This window comes from Oxyura jamaicensis, chromosome 5, assembly GCF_011077185.1.
Source record: "Oxyura jamaicensis isolate SHBP4307 breed ruddy duck chromosome 5, BPBGC_Ojam_1.0, whole genome shotgun sequence".
NCBI lineage: Eukaryota > Metazoa > Chordata > Aves > Anseriformes > Anatidae > Oxyura > Oxyura jamaicensis.
Window position 1 is genome coordinate 38,367,738 of NC_048897.1, and position 18,545 is coordinate 38,386,282.

An 18,545-nucleotide genomic window follows, 5' to 3' on the forward strand; every position below is an offset into this window, starting at 1 on the left:
TGTTTATCATTAAAATAACGAACACCAAGAAAGTGAGATCAGATTTTTTGTTTTTATTGACAGCTTCTTGGCAGGTCCACACAACTTGAACTTTAGATCTGAGTCATAAAACATGCTCTGTCAAGAATTAGCATTAGTCTTTTCCTTTGGTGCAATTAACACACAGCTTAAATTGTTACCTCTGAACTGCATGACTAGGCAGCTATGCCTACTTTACTAAACTTGACATTCCTCTGAATGTCAGACTGGTGTTTGTACAGTGATGCCGTTTCTCCACAGAAAGGAACATGGTTAGCCCTGTAATCTGTCTCACATTTGTGCTTTTCAGGCACTGTTACTTTATGTTCCGTACATATTAGAACACTTGGGTGAAGGAACATGAAAGTTCAAATCCAAACCTCCATGCTTTAGTGATTACAAAAACATGTAGTTGACACAGGTTACAGTTAATACAATTCAAGGGGCCTAGATTATTATTTATTATGACTGCTATACCATGTAGCTACAGAAAAATTTATGATATTCTTACAACAGAGGATAAAAGGCTCAAGTTCCAAGAACTGGTATCAAGTACATCTTAACAAGCTTTGCCAGCCTACACCTACTTATTAAATGGAGAGTCTTATTTCAGAATCAGTTTATGGCACAACAAAGGAAGGAAAGGTAAAGCTGTGGATAATTTGCAAACAAGCAAAGAAATAATTCAGTGCTTCACAGACTCCTTTTCTGTTTTCAGTTTCATATCAGTTTCAATCAGAAATCTACATTCTGAAAAATATAGCATTTCAAAATGGCATTTGCATACATGTAACATTTTAAAAGCCATTGTTTGGCTGTATTACTTTAACACATTACAAAGATTGATTATGTGCGTGACAGGACTCTTTAAAAAGCAAAATTTTAAATCAACTTTAAAAAAGTACTTCTGTCTCATGTCAAAATCCACATCATCTTACACATACCAGTGGTTATGGTGACATTGCTGGAAATTTAGCATACAGAAACCAGAATTCTGGCCATTTATGTTTAATATAATATTCTAACCTATCAAGAAACCATTGCTGTAAACAAAACTTTACTGAGAGGTAAGAGCCCTTTCACGTACAGTACTACTTGATGCTGAATGTAAGTTTCCATCTAACTACCATTCGTTTTATATTACCATTAATTGTTGCTATTGTGTAATGATCTAACAGAATATTTTGATAAAGAATTTGGGGTTTATCTTCTAAAGATTATTTTTAAAATGCCTGTGCTAACTGTTAATGCATTAAGTGGAATACAGCTTAGATACTGTACCTACAACACTTCCATATAATTTATATGTAAACAGAATTTGTATTTCAAGCACCATTTAGGAAAACAAAACTTATCTGAATTGTTACACTAAGTTGAAAGTCAAGTTTGGTCACCCTATTACACACTCATCCTGGGTATCAAAGCAGATGTGTTACAGCCAATAGAATAAACTATCCCCCATCTTTTGCTCCCCAGTTTCTCAGCATCAGAAACAGCATGATAAAAAATTTTAAGGTGCATGAATAAAGGCCATTCCTGAAAAAGCTGCAACATTCTGACAGACACTCGAGAAGTATTTTGGAAAGAACACCCACACAGACATAAATATTCATTCTTAAAAGAGCTACTTGCACAGGGGTCACTTCAGACTGCAGGAACGCATGTTGGATGTGTGGCACTAGTTTGATGGCACCCAAATCTTCCCCATTTCCTTTCTTCTAGACTCAGTTAACAGCTCTTTTATACTGAAAGGCCAGAAGAAAGGGTTGAGCTCAGAGAGGAATACCTCCAGGAGAGGTAAAAGAGAAAACCTGTTTAACCCATTACGATATTTTTATGGTAAAAACAGTGGCACAAACAGAAGTAGCATAAGAAAAACTACCTAAGCAAATTAAGAAAAAAAAAGGAATGGCAATATTATCTGCCAAAAAGACAAAATGGCAAAGCAAAAACCCTACTTTAAACATGGATCTGTAATCTGGAAGTGAAAGGAAAACCACAAAGTGTTAGAAGGTCACAAGTCACTGAACATTCAGAAGTAACATTATAATCTACAATACACTGGAGATTTTCTGTTTAATTGCCAAGCATGAAGTTCATGAATTCAGGTTTCTCCTGCAGAATGGGTCATTTCAAAAGTGGACAGCAGGACCAAAAAGTTGACATCAAGTTTATGACTCATTCTGAATGACAAGTTATCTAACATAATTTGTTTTCCCATCTCAAGTGTTTTCTTAAAATTACTAATTTACAAACACAAATTTATTATCTATTTTAGTATTAGTACTGAAGGACATCAGCTGACAACATTTTTGTCCCATGTTCTCTAGATAAATCTTCAAAACAATTCAAATTTGCTTTTTAAATGCAAGTTACAACTGCTACATATCTACCTTCAGCCACAGGAGTAGTTTAAGTAACTTTAACGAGCTACTCTTGTGAACAGGTATTCTGTAGCAGGAGTGCTACCGTTTCCTAAACTAGTGCAAACTTTTTGATATTTGCAGCTTCCCTCTAAATTCTGAGCTCCAGCCCCCTTTCATTCCTGCTTCCAAAACTCTGAAATGACCCCTGCTTGTGCAACATCCACACAGTAATATTATAGTGAAGATTTAGTGTTTTGACAGTAGAGGATGGGAAAATTGTGATGTCATTTCTTCTCTTCAGTATTCAAGTGGTTTCTAACAGATTCCAGAGACATGTTCATGGCTGCTTGAAGCATGTCTTCTTCACTCATATCACCTCCTAAAGAAAACAAATGAATATAAATTTTAAGAAATGCAGAGACAGTTCTCAACTGCGGTTAAATGATTTTTGTTCTTTCTGTTCATACCTACTGTTTCCCCCCATCCTCCAGATCTTTTTTTAGAAAAAGCATTTTAATTAAAACTATAATTGAACATTTTACACTTCTGTACTTAATAGCGACAAAGCTTACATACAGATCCCACCACAGATTACAGTTTCTTGAATTATGCCCTAGCCAAACTAAGCAACAATAAGCAAAGCCAGAACTCAAAATGGTCTGATAATTCACTCTGAAACAGGATATTGACATTCTCAGCAGAATAGGCTCTTCAAAGAAAGTGATCCTTTCCTTTACCACCAAAAAAGAGTAACAGCTGTGATGCATAATCTGAACAGCTGCTGGGGTGAAAAAGCAGGCAGGCAAGGAAAATTAGGAAGCAGTGCATAACACAAAGGTGAAAAAAAACCTTATAAATATTTCAGAGTTGGAAATACATTTAAAAAACAATACCTGGGTCGGCTTCCAGAGTGCTTGAGCTTATAGCTGGCTTATCTTGTAGGTTCAGGGTCTGATCTTGCTGTGGCAGCTGTTGTTGCTGCCTGAAATAATTATAAATTTATAAGAAAATAAAGTTAATATCAGACTTGCTAGTATGAATCCTGAATCTTATATCTCATTGTAAGGAAGGCCAACAATGAGAAGTATAAGTAGTATAAACTGCTATTTGGTAGAATAACGCACCCATACTTGACATCTCTTAAATTGTTTCCCCCTGCTAGCCTTCAGACTTCCATTCTCCCAACATTATATTGTAAATTGCACTTTTCCCAGAATTCGTGCTTTATCCTCTCATGCAAAATCTAACTTCTCTTATTCATAGCATTTCTCCCTGGTCTTAATTTCCTTCATCACTAGGAAACAGAGACAAGGAAGAGCTACAACAATACCACAAGAATGTATTAAGAAGACAAAAGCAAAACATCATCTAGATGACTTCCATGTGATGCTCAGTAGAGACATCACTACCAGGAGCAAAGTCTTAGAGCAAGAATATTTTTCTTCAAGAAAATGAATATGCAAGTTATTTACAGGATTTTATGTGGAAATACTGTAATGCATTTATTCCCTTCCCAAGATTGATACTGCACTCCTAAGAGTTGCTCTATTTACAGGTTTAATTTATTTATAGGAACCATCTTGGAAGAGCAGAATTCTGGTACACTATGAAAGCCTGTTAAGAGACAGATGTTAAGCTGGACCTCAGTCAGACCCACCCACAGCCCAAAAGCACTGAACAGTAAGACATTTACTTCCCAAATGCAGTTTTAGTTTTCTATCAGCTACTTTACTTTTCAAAATATGCTTGTCTTCTCCTTCGCAGTTCTTCTGAAGAAAGGGAATCTGTCTGACTGGTGTGTGGTGACTGAGGAACATTTGTTGATAATGAGTTCAAGCACTCACTTCGACGACAACCTAAAATCAGAACAAGATATATCCTACTAATTACAGCAAAATGAAGTTTGCAAAAAGCATAGCTTAAAAAAAGCCCCCCCCCCCCCAAACAAGCAAAAAAAAAAACACGCACACCCCACCCTCCTCAAAGTGACTTGTTAGTGAAATAAGCTCCTAAGCTAACTTCACTGCCATACTCTCTTCTTAAGGCTGTTTTCCTTTCCTCCTATCACCCTTTGCCAATTTGTTCTTGCCTCCTAATGATCAATTCTAACCTGAAAGTTGCAACTTTTCAAAAAGCAGGAAGCAAGATGCTACAAGAAAGTCTGGATTATCCTTCCAGGCCTCAAAGCTAGTCTATTCAGAGAGCCTGAAGCACACTGAAAGAGTGGCTGACTGATGCTGGTTTCAGTAGCTGCTAAAGCATAAGCAACATGAATGCTAAGTGAAATTTAAATGAGCACCGCACCTTGCATGCTGAGTTGAATGGCTCTACGAAGATCAGCTTCTTCATCTTCCATATCAATTTCCTGCCTACTTAGAGCCAAGGCTCTTTGAAAATTCTCCTCATCTTCATCTAACACGCTTGTTCCATCAAAAGGGTGGTTAACTTCTATTGCTTGGTCCACATCACTTCTGGCTAGTCTGTGAAGTCAATAAATTTAAGGCATTCAGACAGTAATCGTACTTTGATATTTAAAGCAAATATTTTGTGCTGATTTAACTAGTTATTTTTAAACTTTGGCAAAAAAAAAGATCTACTGTGCTAATCTGTTATACAAATATTTTCTCAGTTCTATACAAAACAAACATGAAAAAACTGAAATCATAGCCTTTGGCTGTAAAATGAAGATACTGAAACCCTGAACCTATGTGTATATGTTGATGAGAATCTGCTTAATAGGAAAGCTTCAAAAGTAGTAGTGCTATAAAAGCCAGTAATATTTTTATTTGAACCCATTGCTAGTAAGATAACTACACCAGCAGATGATGGTGCATGTGGTCTCTTCCTTAGGAATCTTTAATGACTACACTACAGTCAAAGATCCTCTGTAGACTATCCATACTTTTCACATCACTGTCAAGTAGTTAACTGTTTTTATTCCATCAATTCACAACACCGTAGTTTACCTTTATGAAGTGGAAGAAATAATAATGAACTCGTTCCTTTGAAAACAGCCTTATGCCTTTTTTTTTTGAAATCAGTATGCAATTTATTCACAATGAAAATGGGATAAAATAATTTTAAGTAGTACATTATGTGCTCTCGAAGTTTTACATTAGCAATATGCATCACAACAGAGTAGCACACCACAACATTTACAGGTAAATTATTCCTGATGGGAATGCTGTGTTATTTATATGATGTGGAATGTAGTCATGAGAATATTGTTCTTTTCTACTAATGATACAATAGAATCTTAATTGTAGATCAATTACCATTAATGATAGCTTGTAAATGTTGGCTAACCTATTCTACTATAGTATGAAAAATCACAATCATCACAGAAACGTTTGGACTGGAAGGGACCTTAAAGATCATCTAGTTTCAACCCCCTGCCATGGGCAGGGACATCTTCCACTAGGTCAGGTTGCTCAAAGCCCCATCCAACCTGGCTTTGAAATTCCAAGGACCAGTCACATACAACTTCTATGGGTAAATTGCTCTTATCTATTCATACCACCTGCAGAAGCATTTTGGTTTTAGCCTCTTTTTACATGGAGAGTTCATTACAATCACTGCTAACTTCCAGAAGACTAGACTGTGTAACAAAGGCAAAAAATGCAAATTATGGCATTTTTTTTTGCAGACTTAAAAATGCACTGTTTGTTACTCTACTAATTTGGTTTTATAGTGTGCAATAGCAGAAAACATTGCACTTCTAATTAAATCTTGAGGGTTGTCTCCATGTAGACATTTATCATAGAAACAAATCACACTGAACGTTATTAAAATGAAATCTGTTTACCTTACCTCTGGTCTCTTGACTGTGCTGTCTCTTCTCCAATTAGTTTTGGTCTCTGCACCTGCTGCACCCGAATCATCTGCAATAGCTGATCAGCCTCACAGTCTGGCAGGTCACCTTTTACTACAAATATGGAATAACCTGAGAAAAATAAATTGTAAGTCTACAGCATTAAGGTGCACACATCAATACTCTAAAATGCACATTTCTATGGAATACAATGTGCAATTTATTAAAATGTAAGGCTCTACCTTTCATTATTAGGACTTGGATTATTTCACTATTTCAGTAACAAAACTAAGGGTAGTTAACTGAATTCATTAAGTTCTAATAAACAATGATTATTACCTACTTTTAGTTAATGAAATTTAACATCTGCAAGTTTCTATTACCTTCCTGTTGTAATTGAGCCAAGAAAAGTGCAAGATATGTATCTGATATTAGTTCTGGACCCATCAAGAGAGAGTTCAAGTTAAACCACTGTAATTAAGAAAAAAAGGTTTGAGAGAACAGATTAGCATAAAGATTACTCTGTAATCCATTTCTGTACAATGTGGTCATTTTCTATGATAGAATATCCAACTCAGTCTAGTAAAATAAAACATAAAATTAAGTCTTTTGACGCACAATACCTATACCGCTAAAAGTCTCCCTTCAAATACTCTTCAGCTAACAGGAGATCTGAAGCATGGAAATTATTGCATGTTCTCTCCCATTACTCAACACTAGTACCAGGAAACACATTAAAACAAAAATCTAAATATAACAGTAGAAGAATCATTTCAGACATAATTCTAAAATACTCCTTATTCCTAGTTTTAAAACTGTTAAGAGATTGATGAAGGAAGAGATCTTTCATGAATTAATACTCAATACATTAGTAGATACAGGAAACAAGTCGAACTCTTTATATTAACTAAACATGATGCCTTTAATAGTTGATGATACCGAAAACTATGGCTTACATCTGGATAATTTTTAAATTTAAAAACTAAGAAAAGTGAACTTAAATATAATATGCCAACAATATTACAATAGTGGACACTTGAGAAATATACACAACATATTTCCAGTTCCCTGAAGACAACTGGTTGGTAATAACACTTCAAATAGGGACAAATATACTCAATAGGTATGGTAAAATATTATATCTTTAAAATCCCATATATATTGCAATCAATTTGAAGAACTTTTTTATACCATACCCATTCTGTATTATTCAATCTGAATCAGAGAGCACAATTTCAGACAGAAGAATTCTATCTACATTCTTAAGAAAAGGCATTTGTCTACCTAAAGTTTTATATATGCAGTCATACACTTGTCAGGTCCATACTCTAAGTCCCCTCTGTTCCAGGTGATTATCTACCCATCTGTCCTCAAATCACTTGACTTCTCAGTCAAAATGCCCCTTCCCACTTAAATAAGGTAAGAGAACCACCAGTGTAGGAATGGGGAAAGAATTAAAAGGTTATATAAACATATATGACAGACAGATTACTGACAAACTGAACAGAGTATGGAATAGAAAGGTCTAATAAAAACAGAAGGTCAAAGCCCTAAGTCTATCTATTTTGTCTCTCCCTTCTCACTACACTGTAGATAACAGAACCTTGTATTGCTTTGTGTAGCTACAAGCTGCACATGCAAGCAAAATACATCCCTCCTCCAACTCAAGAACTTTTAAGTTAGAATGGTATCAAAAAAGTTCCAGCTGATGTGGTTGTATTTATACTAGGGAACACTCCCATATCTTTAAGGGACCTTTCAGCCTTTTCTATTTCAAATACACAAAAATGTTTTTAAACAATTATCAGCTATACTTTAAACCAGAACAGTAGTTTGCTTACTTACGGTAATAATTGTATTTCTTTTAAACTGGATGACAACATAGGTAGCCACCACTTGGAAAACCGAATTGGTAGAGTGACTCCTGCCCACTATTGCAAAATTTAAGAGCTCACTTCACAAACAGTTTATGACAAAAACAACAAAACCCACCACACCAAACCAATTTACGTTGTGCAGAAGCTTATGCAGTATGATCCAAAACAAGGATTGGCTACTGAAAGAAAGACTGCACTCGCATTACAAGAGACCTGCACGTGACTTGAGTTATGATGTATGTACCATGCAGTTGTTTGGCCGTCCCTTGCTTTTAATAGTTATTTCCTGCTTATAATACAACTGCTTCAGACACTTTTCAAATGCAGTGAAAAACTGTGATTCTATTTTTCCCAACCTTATCCTTTGGATACCCTTAAATACTAAGGATTATAAATATTCATTTATACAGTGGAACTTTGAGCTTTTCCTTCCATCTGTTGTTCATTTAAACACGCAAATGGCTATTGGCAACTCATTTTTACAATGTCAATAATGTAGTCCATTAAATAAGCTTACATTTTACAGGAATCCTAATCTTTATCTAAGACTTCCCCCTCTTCCATACATACATTTTTCTGCTATTCTTCATGCAGAAAAGCAAGAAAAGAACTTGAGAGGTCACAGAGACTCTACCTTAGCTGCACCTTCCTAAAGGACAGATTTACTGGGGAATAGATCCTAGGATCTTTCCCCAGCCTAACATTCATGAAAAGCTGCGTGATATTTTTGTGATATAACAAATATTTGCTAATTTTTTTTTATTACTATTATTAAAGCAAACTGCAGCAAAAGGCCAACACATGGTCTGCTTGCAACCGTTTTTTCCACCCCCACTCTGAAGTCAAATTTTAAATAAAAAAAGACAGTGTCACCTGTTTTCCTAACTTTCGAACTGTAAACCAGTGTTCCTTATAATTACAAATAAATGATTTTTCATTTCTGTAAAAAGAAAAACAAAAGGTATAGATAAAAATTAAATAATATTGGAGTGCATATTAAAGATTTTTTGCTACCACTAATTTAAACTTACATAATAAAACTTCAGTAATACAACTGCTGACGTTACAGAATACTCATACTGCTTTTGTGACTTACAATATTTATAAAGTTGTCCTTTTTATCACATCCATATTACTAAAATCTCATACCTGTGATGCCATAGATACTAAGATGTCATAAAGGCACACAGGAGAGGTGCTCATACACACCACCAAAAGAAAAATAAATCAAAGGCAGAGTATAAAAAAAATAAACATCATGATGCAACAGAGTTTGAAACAGTACTTTTAAAGACACAGAACTAAACCACTGATTGTCAGTATTTTTCCATAAAAATAGGGTGCTAAAAACAATAATAAAAGAGTCTTACATAGGATCGATCCCAAGCCTCTGATACTCTGGGCTGTTGAAGAGGATTAGTTCTAAACCCCAAACTTTCAAGGCATTGCTTATGACCTGTCAAAAAACAATACTTATTAATGAGTTAAACCATCCAAATCTAATTTGAGCAACTGCAACCATTTTAGCCACTGTCAACACTTGCATTTTTCTCAAAGTTTTGATTTCAAAACGTTGCTGGGAAAACTAGGAATCGCATTATTCAAAATGCAACTGTCATGAATTTACATGCAAATATAACACACCTACATAGAGAGTAACAAAGCTAAGATTTAACTAAGACATGTTAATAAACTTACTCCCCCAGTCAAAGCTGTAATTTCACCTCCCACAAACACTAATATCGTCATCTCTCTGCTCTCAATGTACTACTCAGTGCAATGTCATCTTTCTCCACAGTAATAATTTGAAATTTGCATCACTGGAAGGTCACAGCACCAACTCAGGCTCATTACCACAGGGTTACTGCTAGTGTTTTTAGGTTGACTACCCCAATTCATTTTAAAGATCTGCCCATCAAAAATTTCTGATTAATAAAAAGACTTTAAACTTTGTTTCTACTATATGCGAAATGTACAGAAATATTACAAAATCCTGGGCACTGGTACAGCTTATAAGCTTTTCCCGTATCTTAAGACATCAAAATTGCTATTTCCTTAATATTTTAGATTATTTCAAAGTCATTTTGAAAGGTAATCAGCAGATTTGAAAATAAGTTAACTGAACTATTTTACAAGAACTCTTTAATGCTATTTGTAATAATGCTGTAAGAAATTTTTAATCAACAATCCATCTGCCTTTCAGCCAGCCAATTATGTAGCAAGTGAGCACAGCAATAAGAGGACATAAAAGGTAGAATATACGGAAGCGTTTTTTCCAGCTTCAGTACTGCAGCAACACAATCAAGAATACAAGAAATGCTAAACTGTTAATCATTTTTCACAGAGTAGAAATATAGTCCTGCCCTACATCAGACGATAAGGAAGACAGAGGCTCGCTCTGCTCTCAAGGGATTCTGGAACACTGACAGGCACCTCTCAAAGCTATAGAGACAGCCAAGTTTGCAAAGCTTAGCTAACAGCTCGATTCCAGACACAAGCCCCGGTTCAGTGTTCAACACCTTTTTTGGTGTTCTCGTTTAAGTATTTCCGATTACTTACTTCTCCATTACACTCCTTAAAACAAAACACTTTGTTTCTACTGTGACTGGAGAGCGCTGTAAAAACTGTAATGGAGGTACTCTACCTTCTTCCAATCTGCAGATCACTGTGATAACCCTGTAACCACTGTCATGTGTGAAATCACATTTATTGAATAAAGAAAAAAAATCTGTCAGTATAGAGCAATGCTTACTTGGATTGAGAAGAATCCACTATCATCCATATTTACAGAAGGCTGCTGCTCAGCATGAGATTGGGAGGGAGAAAAGAGAAACGTGGTGTAAGAATAAAAGGTCAGAAAGAATTCAACTTCAAGAATAAATAACTGCAAATACGTAAACTAATTATTTCCTACTCTGTAAGGCTGATTACAATGCCCAAACATGCTTATTAAGACCTCAAACAATTAAATTAGAAATGCTTAGTGCTTAAAGGACAGATAGACATGGAAAGTTGTTCCATCTCTGCCACTGGTTTACAAAAACATAAGGCAAAATTCTCATCCTTGCCATGCCTGACCTTCCTACCTGTAAGATGATGATAATTTTGCCCCCCCCCCCCCCCTTTAAGAATTACTGTAAAGCTATACTAGTAACATTTAAAAGTGACAAATCTGAAATACTTGAATGGAAATATCTATAAACTTAAGAAACACTAGCAAAATAAATGAACTTTCTGTAACCACAAAAAACAGCAAGCCTGTGCTACACAATATTAGATTTCAGGTAAATGTCAAACATCAAATTACAAAAATTTTACCTGTAAAAATGTTCGATATTCTTCACTAGACACTCCTCCCTCTGCCATTCTCATTCTTTCTTCCTCATCCAACTGCTGTGCAATGGAAGATAACTCCACAGGGCTAAAATACTCTCCTTGTAGCAAATTATTCAGGCAGTGCTGAGCACACAATGAGCCTTCTTGCTAATATTGGAAAAGAAAGAAACACCAAAGCAATGACAAAAGCATGTTGATGTTTTGCTCTGAAAAAAAAAAAACATTCAATGATTTAATTCTGGCAAACTTTCCCTCCACTCCCCCCCTCCATCATATTTTCTTTAGATGTATTACAGTGCAACCTGTAGAATACAGACCTCATCCTCACCCCACACAATATGATGGGGAAAAACCCAGTACTGTATATCCTAGAAGAAAATAAATTTAAAGTGTTTTGGAAAACACTATAAAATTGCCTATGGCCTGACCAAGTCACACAACTACTTTGCAACCAGCAGGATAATGGATTCTGCCCTTTTCTAAGCTACCACCATATGAAAGAGGAAGCTTCCGCCTTCCCCTCCCCCCAAGTTCCCAGTAACAAATATTCTCAGCAACAGAGACTCTTGCTCTTTGTTAAACTTCTCATGTGCACCAGGTGCGGCTATCAGCAATCTGCTCTCCACATGTTGTGAAACTCAGACCATTAAGACTTCAAAGAGATTTAGAAGTATACATCTACAGAATGTTTCCTTTCTTTCAGGTTACTCACACAGTTCAGATGGTAACCAACTCATTTACTGCTTTGAAAGTGATAAGGTGCTGGAAGAGTAGGAAGTCTCATTTTCCATATGACATTTATGAACAGAAACTAGGTAAGAGAAGCTACTACCTACAGGTTGTAAAATCTTGCTGACAATGATGAGACAGCAAGAAAAAAAAACAATTTAGCACATTCAACACTGAAAATATTTTTGGATAAACTAAACACAAAACATCTGGCATACTGGAGATCACAAAAATGAATACACACTTTCTAGACTGTCAACCCAAATTAAAAATGAATAAATTATTAACAGTCATCATTTTGTTGCACAGATTAAAACCAAATCTTAATGACTGCATATTAGGCTCTACCATTTCATATGTGCAGATAAAGTATTGTCTTGTTAAAAGAGAGAAATTATAGTTTCCCACCGAAAGCAATCTTTCTCTAAGAAATAATTAAACTGTGAGAGCAAGAGAAGATTAACATCAGTTTTAAAATGCATCTTTACTCATTGTTTTAATCAACGCTCAGTTTTATTTATAATAAGATTGTGCATTAAAACAAAAAACCTCAAAGAGTGAAAACCAGTCCCCACCCTGCCAAACCCAGAAACTAAGAATACAAGAGGCTGCCTCGGAGGAATACTCTTTAAACAGCCATGAAAGCAACATAAAAGTCACGTGCATTAATCTCTCATGGTCACCCTTAAAGCAGGAACCTTGAAAGTTCCCTTTATTCCAGATTACAAAATCATCACTCAATCGGTCAGTGAGTTAAAGCTGGAGCAGCTGTACAGATGGGGTACAAGGGAGTTTAGAAGCTTCATCCTCTGCAGCTCCTCCAGCTCATCTTCTCCCCATAACAAGAAACTCAAGACACAGCAGCTCCCGCCCTATTTGGACCACAGCCCTGCTGCTGGCCATGTGATACAACTCAAGCAGGGGAACCTGCTCAAGAATCACAGGCTTCTTCACCAGAACTGTATGAAATCATTAGAAACAGATCAGTAACAGGATACCTTTGAAACTGAGTTTTATTGCAGGCTTAAAACATAACGTCACTGAAAGGGCGCTTCTGTACTTGTGCAGAGAAAGTTCTATCTTCAAACTAAAACAATTTCTGTAGGCACAACCTGTATGAACTGTAAGTGCAGAAGAGAAAACTGATCTTACAGTTTGTAACAGATGTTACTTTCATTACTTTTGTGCAGAGAATTCTGTATCCTTCCATAAGCTGAAAACCCCTTGTTGAAACCAACCCTGATATAAAGTGCTGTCCTGCTTTCAGTGTTTTCAACCACTTGTATATTATCAAAGAAAGGGCCAACTTTTACACCGAGGATTCATTAAATCTAGACTAATCCTACATTTTTTGCAACTGTTACATTTTTTGCCCTGTTACGAGTGCCACGTTGCTTAGGTCTTTGTTTAGTTGAAAGTGTATCAATTTCCTTTATGCCATATTTTCTCATCTTTTTTTTTAACTGAAATATCTTTGGTGTGCAAATTCAAGTGGGGTGTGTATGTGTGTACATTCAGCATTTTAACAGGACATTAAATTGTGTGCTTGATGGGAAAAAAAATATCCCCTAAGAAAAAAAGACAAAGGTTCAGGTGAGGCTTCCCTGTAACAACAGATTGTATGTATGTATTTGGTAGTCTAATTTAAAACAGGCACACAGGCACTTTACTAACTACATAACTAACTTACTAATAAGCACTTAACGTTCCACATTCACGTGAGACACAAAAACACCCAGAAAACCCACAACCAAAACCAGCAGCAGCTATGAATGACAATCAGCTCGTAACTTGGAATCTAGCGTGCTCCATCACTTCGATTTCAGCAGTTTTTAATTCCAAAACTACAAAGCAATTTTACTTGTGAGAACTTGAAATTTCAGTCACCATTTCGTCATGCAACAGGCCAGGCAAGACAAAAGGAAGGTGCGCATGTTTTCAACTCACTGTCAAGCCTCGACTGGGACTCAAGGTCACTGTAGCACAGGGTATAACAGCTGAAACCCAACACTTATCCCCTGAACAGCAGCTGTTTAACATGACAGGGTCTGGCAAATTTTGCTACCCAAACTCAGCCTGAAAGAATACTCCTCGAGTTCTACTGATTTCAGGAAAGAAATTTTACAACTTGTGAAGCTGGCTTACTTAATTAATTAAGTAAACCACCAAGTATCCATGAGAACAGCATACAGACTAGTACTACCCTTAATACAATAAAAGTGTCAGCAAATTACATGAAAAGCAACTAAGTTTTACCGTGAGGCACAAACAGCTCCTTTTTGGGAGCTCTGCTAAATCACGGTGGCTTCCAGAAGCACATCCTCCAAAACAGGAAGCTGCCTGGCACCCAGAAGCCCAGTATCCGAATTAGGATTTCCTTACCAACACTCCATTTCCTTGCTCATTACACAACCCAAACCAAGGCAGGTTCAGCCGAGAAGCAACCAATAAACCAAAATCCATTCTGCCTGTCACTGCTCGTCTACACCTGGCTGTGGAGCCTCTCTTCAAGACACAACGGCGTGCACCTGAGCACAGCCCCGGCCTGTTCCTAACGCCCCCGAGATGTGCACGGGGGCGAGGAGGCGCTGAGGCCCAGCCCTGCCCGTCTCCGGGCTCTGGCGGCAGCTCCCTTCCCTACAGGGCAGCGCGGAGGAGGAAGGGGAGAAGCCGCAGCCCCGCGCAGCCAGCGGAAGGCTGCCCTGCCGGGGGGACACCCTCACAGCCTGCCCCAGGGCTATGGGGGCCCCGGAGGCACCGCGGGGAGGTGAGGCCCGGCCGCCTCGACTCCTCAGGGAGGGCACCCCCCTCAGGGAGGGCACCCCCGGCCCGGCCGGCTGCCCCCCGCCGCTGGAGCCCCCCCAGGTGCTCACTCACCCGCTCGTGGAAGATCGCCTCCATGTTTACTGCCAACGGCCGCCGCCTCCCGTGCCCCCCGCAGCCAACCAAAGCTCGCCTCGCTGGGCGCCGCGCAGGCCCCCTGCCGGCGGGGAGGGGGGAGTGCACTGATTAACGCCTGGCTGATTAACGCCTGGCTAATTAACGCCGAGCTCCTTCCCGAGGTAGCGACGCAAAGCGAGGGACGCCCTCGGCTTCCTGCTCAACCAGGCCTGAGTTCCGCGTGGGGCCTAGGCTGGAAGCAGCGCGGCGGGGGCAGCTCCCTCGGCGCTCCGCCCAGCCAGCCTGGGCGGCCACGGGGAAGGAAAGTCCTCCACGTTCGAAAGAAAAGAAACACAACAAAAACACCTGCAAAACAAAACAAAAAAATCCCTGCCAACTGCCTTATGGGCCTTTGTTAAGTGTCCCCTTAAGTCCACCTCATAAATTAGCTATAAAATTCCACACCGTACTGATTAATAACAACGTAAATGATTTTTGCATAGTTTTTTTTTTTTTCTTTCTTTCTTTATTACATCCTCTTTTTCCAGAGCATGACTTACAGGGACAAAAGTTTCTCAACAGTTACAGACTTCCTGGATGCAAATTAGTCATATAATTAAATCATCTTCCAAAAAGTATGACTGGAAATTAAACTAGTAGTGATGGATTGCAGGTGTTCTTTTCTGTAGCTTTATATTAGTCTTAAGATGAAAACCGTAATTGTATTCTTTGAATGCTCCATATAATTAATCAAGTGAAAATATTCCTCATTTCATCAACAGTCTTTATTTCCATGTTGTTTCTTCACCAGGCTTCAACTCTCTGTGTGGAAAGAAAAACAGAAAAGAGACTACAATTAGGATGATTTTTGCAGAATAATTACTAATATATATATAAGTTATTCTAGAATACCTTGATTTTGAAATTTATCTTAAATTTTTTAGAGGTTTTTGTAATATGCAGAAATAACAGCTAAATGTCACCAGCAACTGCAAAGTGCTCATGTAACAGTAGCATGAATTATTTCATTTACTTTCTTACTCAGATCTAGGTGACACCAGAGTTAAAAAAAAAAAACATCCACCCGCAAACTGATAATATTCCTATGATGAGTCCATGCTATGCAGCATGATTTTTATTTCTGTTATTTGCTTAACCCCATGCTGTAATGGAAAATTAGAACTGATACAGATCATGCACTGCATTAATTCTGTGAGAAATTTGCCAGCAAGCTCAAACTGATTACTATATACAATCATACCCTAAAGTGAAAATACAGCAATCGCCAACATAAACATTTGTGTTAAAAAATTATTACTTTTAATAACAAATTTACACAAGCATTGAGTTAATAAGTGCTGCAATAATTTTAAATTTAAGACAGAAGCTTGCTATTATCCACTGAAAATTAAAATTCAATGACTGTTTCCCTCTGAGGCTTCAGAGACAAAATAATGGTTTCCATATTTCATGACTAAGAACTGGCCAGGAGTTAATAATTAACAAGCTTTGGACAGGCAAAGATTTTTCTACTAAAGTGAATATACCTTATTTTTCCAGATTACTTGATTTCAAATCAATAATTAGTTAACTAAAAACTAGTTAGGAGCTGAAAAAGATCATTTTCCATTTTAAATTGACATACGACATTAAGATGCAAGATACTCATTCTCCCACTGTAGAATCTTCAAGGACTTGGAGAGTAGGTAAATTCATACCTACAGAAAATACTTCCTAACTTGTTAGTTCTTTATGCACTTTGTAACTCTGCTTCCTCCAGTTAACAAAATAATGTTAAATGCATGTTACATACACACTCCCCCACTTTTCTCCTGCCCTATAAATCCCCCCGCCCAAACCCTGTTAGATATTTTCCTTGGAAGTACATTTTACAATAAAGTTTGAAGTGTTATTTTTACTATAATCCTTCAAGATTTCTTTTTATTAGTGGTATTTCAGAGTTATGTTTGTTTACAAGAACAACAGTGCTAGCCACTAACAATATTTAATCTAACAAGATTTAGTTAATGCCATGCCACGATAACTACACTGTGAATGGCAAAGCATAATGGAAGCAAATTGTTATGTTTTATTCTTTTAAGATGACTCTTTCCTAACACCGTAAGTTTATTATTCATCTCTATGTGTTTACATTTTATTTTGATCTCAAGTACATCTCATGCATCCTTCTACTAAGTTTCTTTAGATACAAATCAGTCTTAATATTCACTACTGTTTGCATTTATCTTGCTTCCACAAATTTATTCAAATCAACACTTACAATTCACTGGTGCAATTGATTATTTTAAATCAGTTATATTGGCTAAATGATCAAACAGATAGAATTACATGTACTTTCTTTTCACAATTAAGAGCACTAAGATGGATCCTAATGCACAGATATTCAGAGGGCATCAGTGACCTAAAACCCATCAGGAATGCTTGCTGAAACTTTTATCCTCCCCCCCCAATTTTGATAGTATTACTGATTATTTTTTTCATATTTAAGCGTCTAAGGACAAACAGAGAAGCACTTTAAGTCTACTTGGCAAAATAACTGAATGCATGTATTTAAAAGGCATAATTAAAGCAGACCTTCTATATAATAAGCTCTTGTTTCGGAAGGTTGACAGTTTTTCATCGTTCATTCTGTCCAAATAGCATCCAATCACAAATCCTAAGGGAACGAGGATGTGAACCCAGTGATCACGCACAACTTGGGCAAAATTCACCATGGCTGCTAGAAAGAAAAGTGTAACAGGTTAAGAGCTGCTAATGAATCTGTAAATGGAAGCTGTTGCGTACCTGGAATATTTATTTACACTTACTAGGATCCTACCATATGATAATGGATATGGGGGCCACTATTAGATACATGGGCCACCGAACACTTCCTATGGGATACATATTGTTCTCAGATACATACAGAAGTTTCTTAGAAATAATCCTAACCGACTCTTGGCCCTGGGAAATAGGATTTTATCCTAAAATGGGAGGGGAATAGCTCTTCTCAGATATTACCAGTGAAACAGTCGCATTTAACCCATCAATTTATTCATTAAAATCTAATCATACAGAAGTTCGCTGCTCTGCAGACCACTGGAAGTGCCTTCGTAACACAGAATCCTACAGATGCGTGCTTTATTACCATTAACGAGACGTGTGGGAACTGACAGGTGAAGAAAACGGGTCGTTTGTAAAAAAACATTAAGCGAATTTCGCCGGCCTCCCCAAACCACAACCTCCCAGCTTCGGTGGAGATTTTATGAGACACCGAAGAAGTTAATGACCCATTCGCGGCCCTAGGGAGGGAAGAGAGGAGAGGAGAGGGGACAAGAGGGAAAGGACGAGGACCCCCTTCCCCCCCTACCCCGCCCGCCATTACCGCTCCTCGCCGCCGCCGGGCCCCACGCAGCGGCCGTACCAAGGGCAACGGGCGGCGCGAGCAGGCCGGGAGAGCCCACCGGCAGCACGGGGAGTGGGGGGAGCCTCCTTCCTCCCCCATCATCGGCCCGGCCGTGGTGCCGC

General features: G+C 37.7%; 2 protein-coding genes across 6 annotated transcripts; both read right to left on the reverse strand.

Annotated features, from left to right (window-relative positions):
- Positions 1 to 33: 33 nt before the first annotated feature.
- Positions 34 to 15,265, reverse strand: ATXN3 (ataxin 3). 4 transcript variants are annotated; one of them, XM_035327875.1, is made up of 11 exons: positions 15,015 to 15,265; positions 11,391 to 11,555; positions 10,825 to 10,869; positions 9,443 to 9,528; positions 8,946 to 9,012; positions 6,579 to 6,666; positions 6,195 to 6,327; positions 4,689 to 4,864; positions 4,117 to 4,240; positions 3,278 to 3,366; positions 34 to 2,763 (listed from the first exon to the last, which is right to left on the reverse strand). In XM_035327875.1, exons 1-11 carry the CDS (start codon positions 15,036 to 15,038, stop codon positions 2,669 to 2,671), a joined length of 1,092 nt encoding a protein of 363 aa, XP_035183766.1. In that variant the 5' UTR covers positions 15,039 to 15,265; the 3' UTR covers positions 34 to 2,668. The 4 variants fall into 4 exon arrangements, with proteins under 4 accessions (XP_035183766.1, XP_035183765.1, XP_035183767.1 ...); XM_035327874.1 differs by lacking the exon at positions 15,015 to 15,265 and adding an exon at positions 14,520 to 14,673; XM_035327876.1 differs by lacking the exons at positions 34 to 2,763; positions 15,015 to 15,265 and adding an exon at positions 14,520 to 14,682 and having other exon boundaries at positions 4,081 to 4,240.
- A 269-nt stretch (positions 15,266 to 15,534) lies between these two features.
- NDUFB1 (NADH:ubiquinone oxidoreductase subunit B1) lies at positions 15,535 to 18,532 on the reverse strand. Of its 2 annotated transcripts, none has more exons than XM_035327879.1 (3): positions 18,403 to 18,532; positions 17,613 to 17,754; positions 15,535 to 15,839 (listed from the first exon to the last, which is right to left on the reverse strand). In XM_035327879.1, the coding sequence occupies exons 2-3, from the start codon at positions 17,750 to 17,752 to the stop codon at positions 15,803 to 15,805; spliced, it is 177 nt and encodes a 58-aa protein (XP_035183770.1). In that variant the 5' UTR covers positions 17,753 to 17,754; positions 18,403 to 18,532; the 3' UTR covers positions 15,535 to 15,802. The 2 variants fall into 2 exon arrangements, with proteins under 2 accessions (XP_035183770.1, XP_035183769.1); XM_035327878.1 differs by having other exon boundaries at positions 17,613 to 17,757.
- Positions 18,533 to 18,545: the final 13 nt, after the last annotated feature.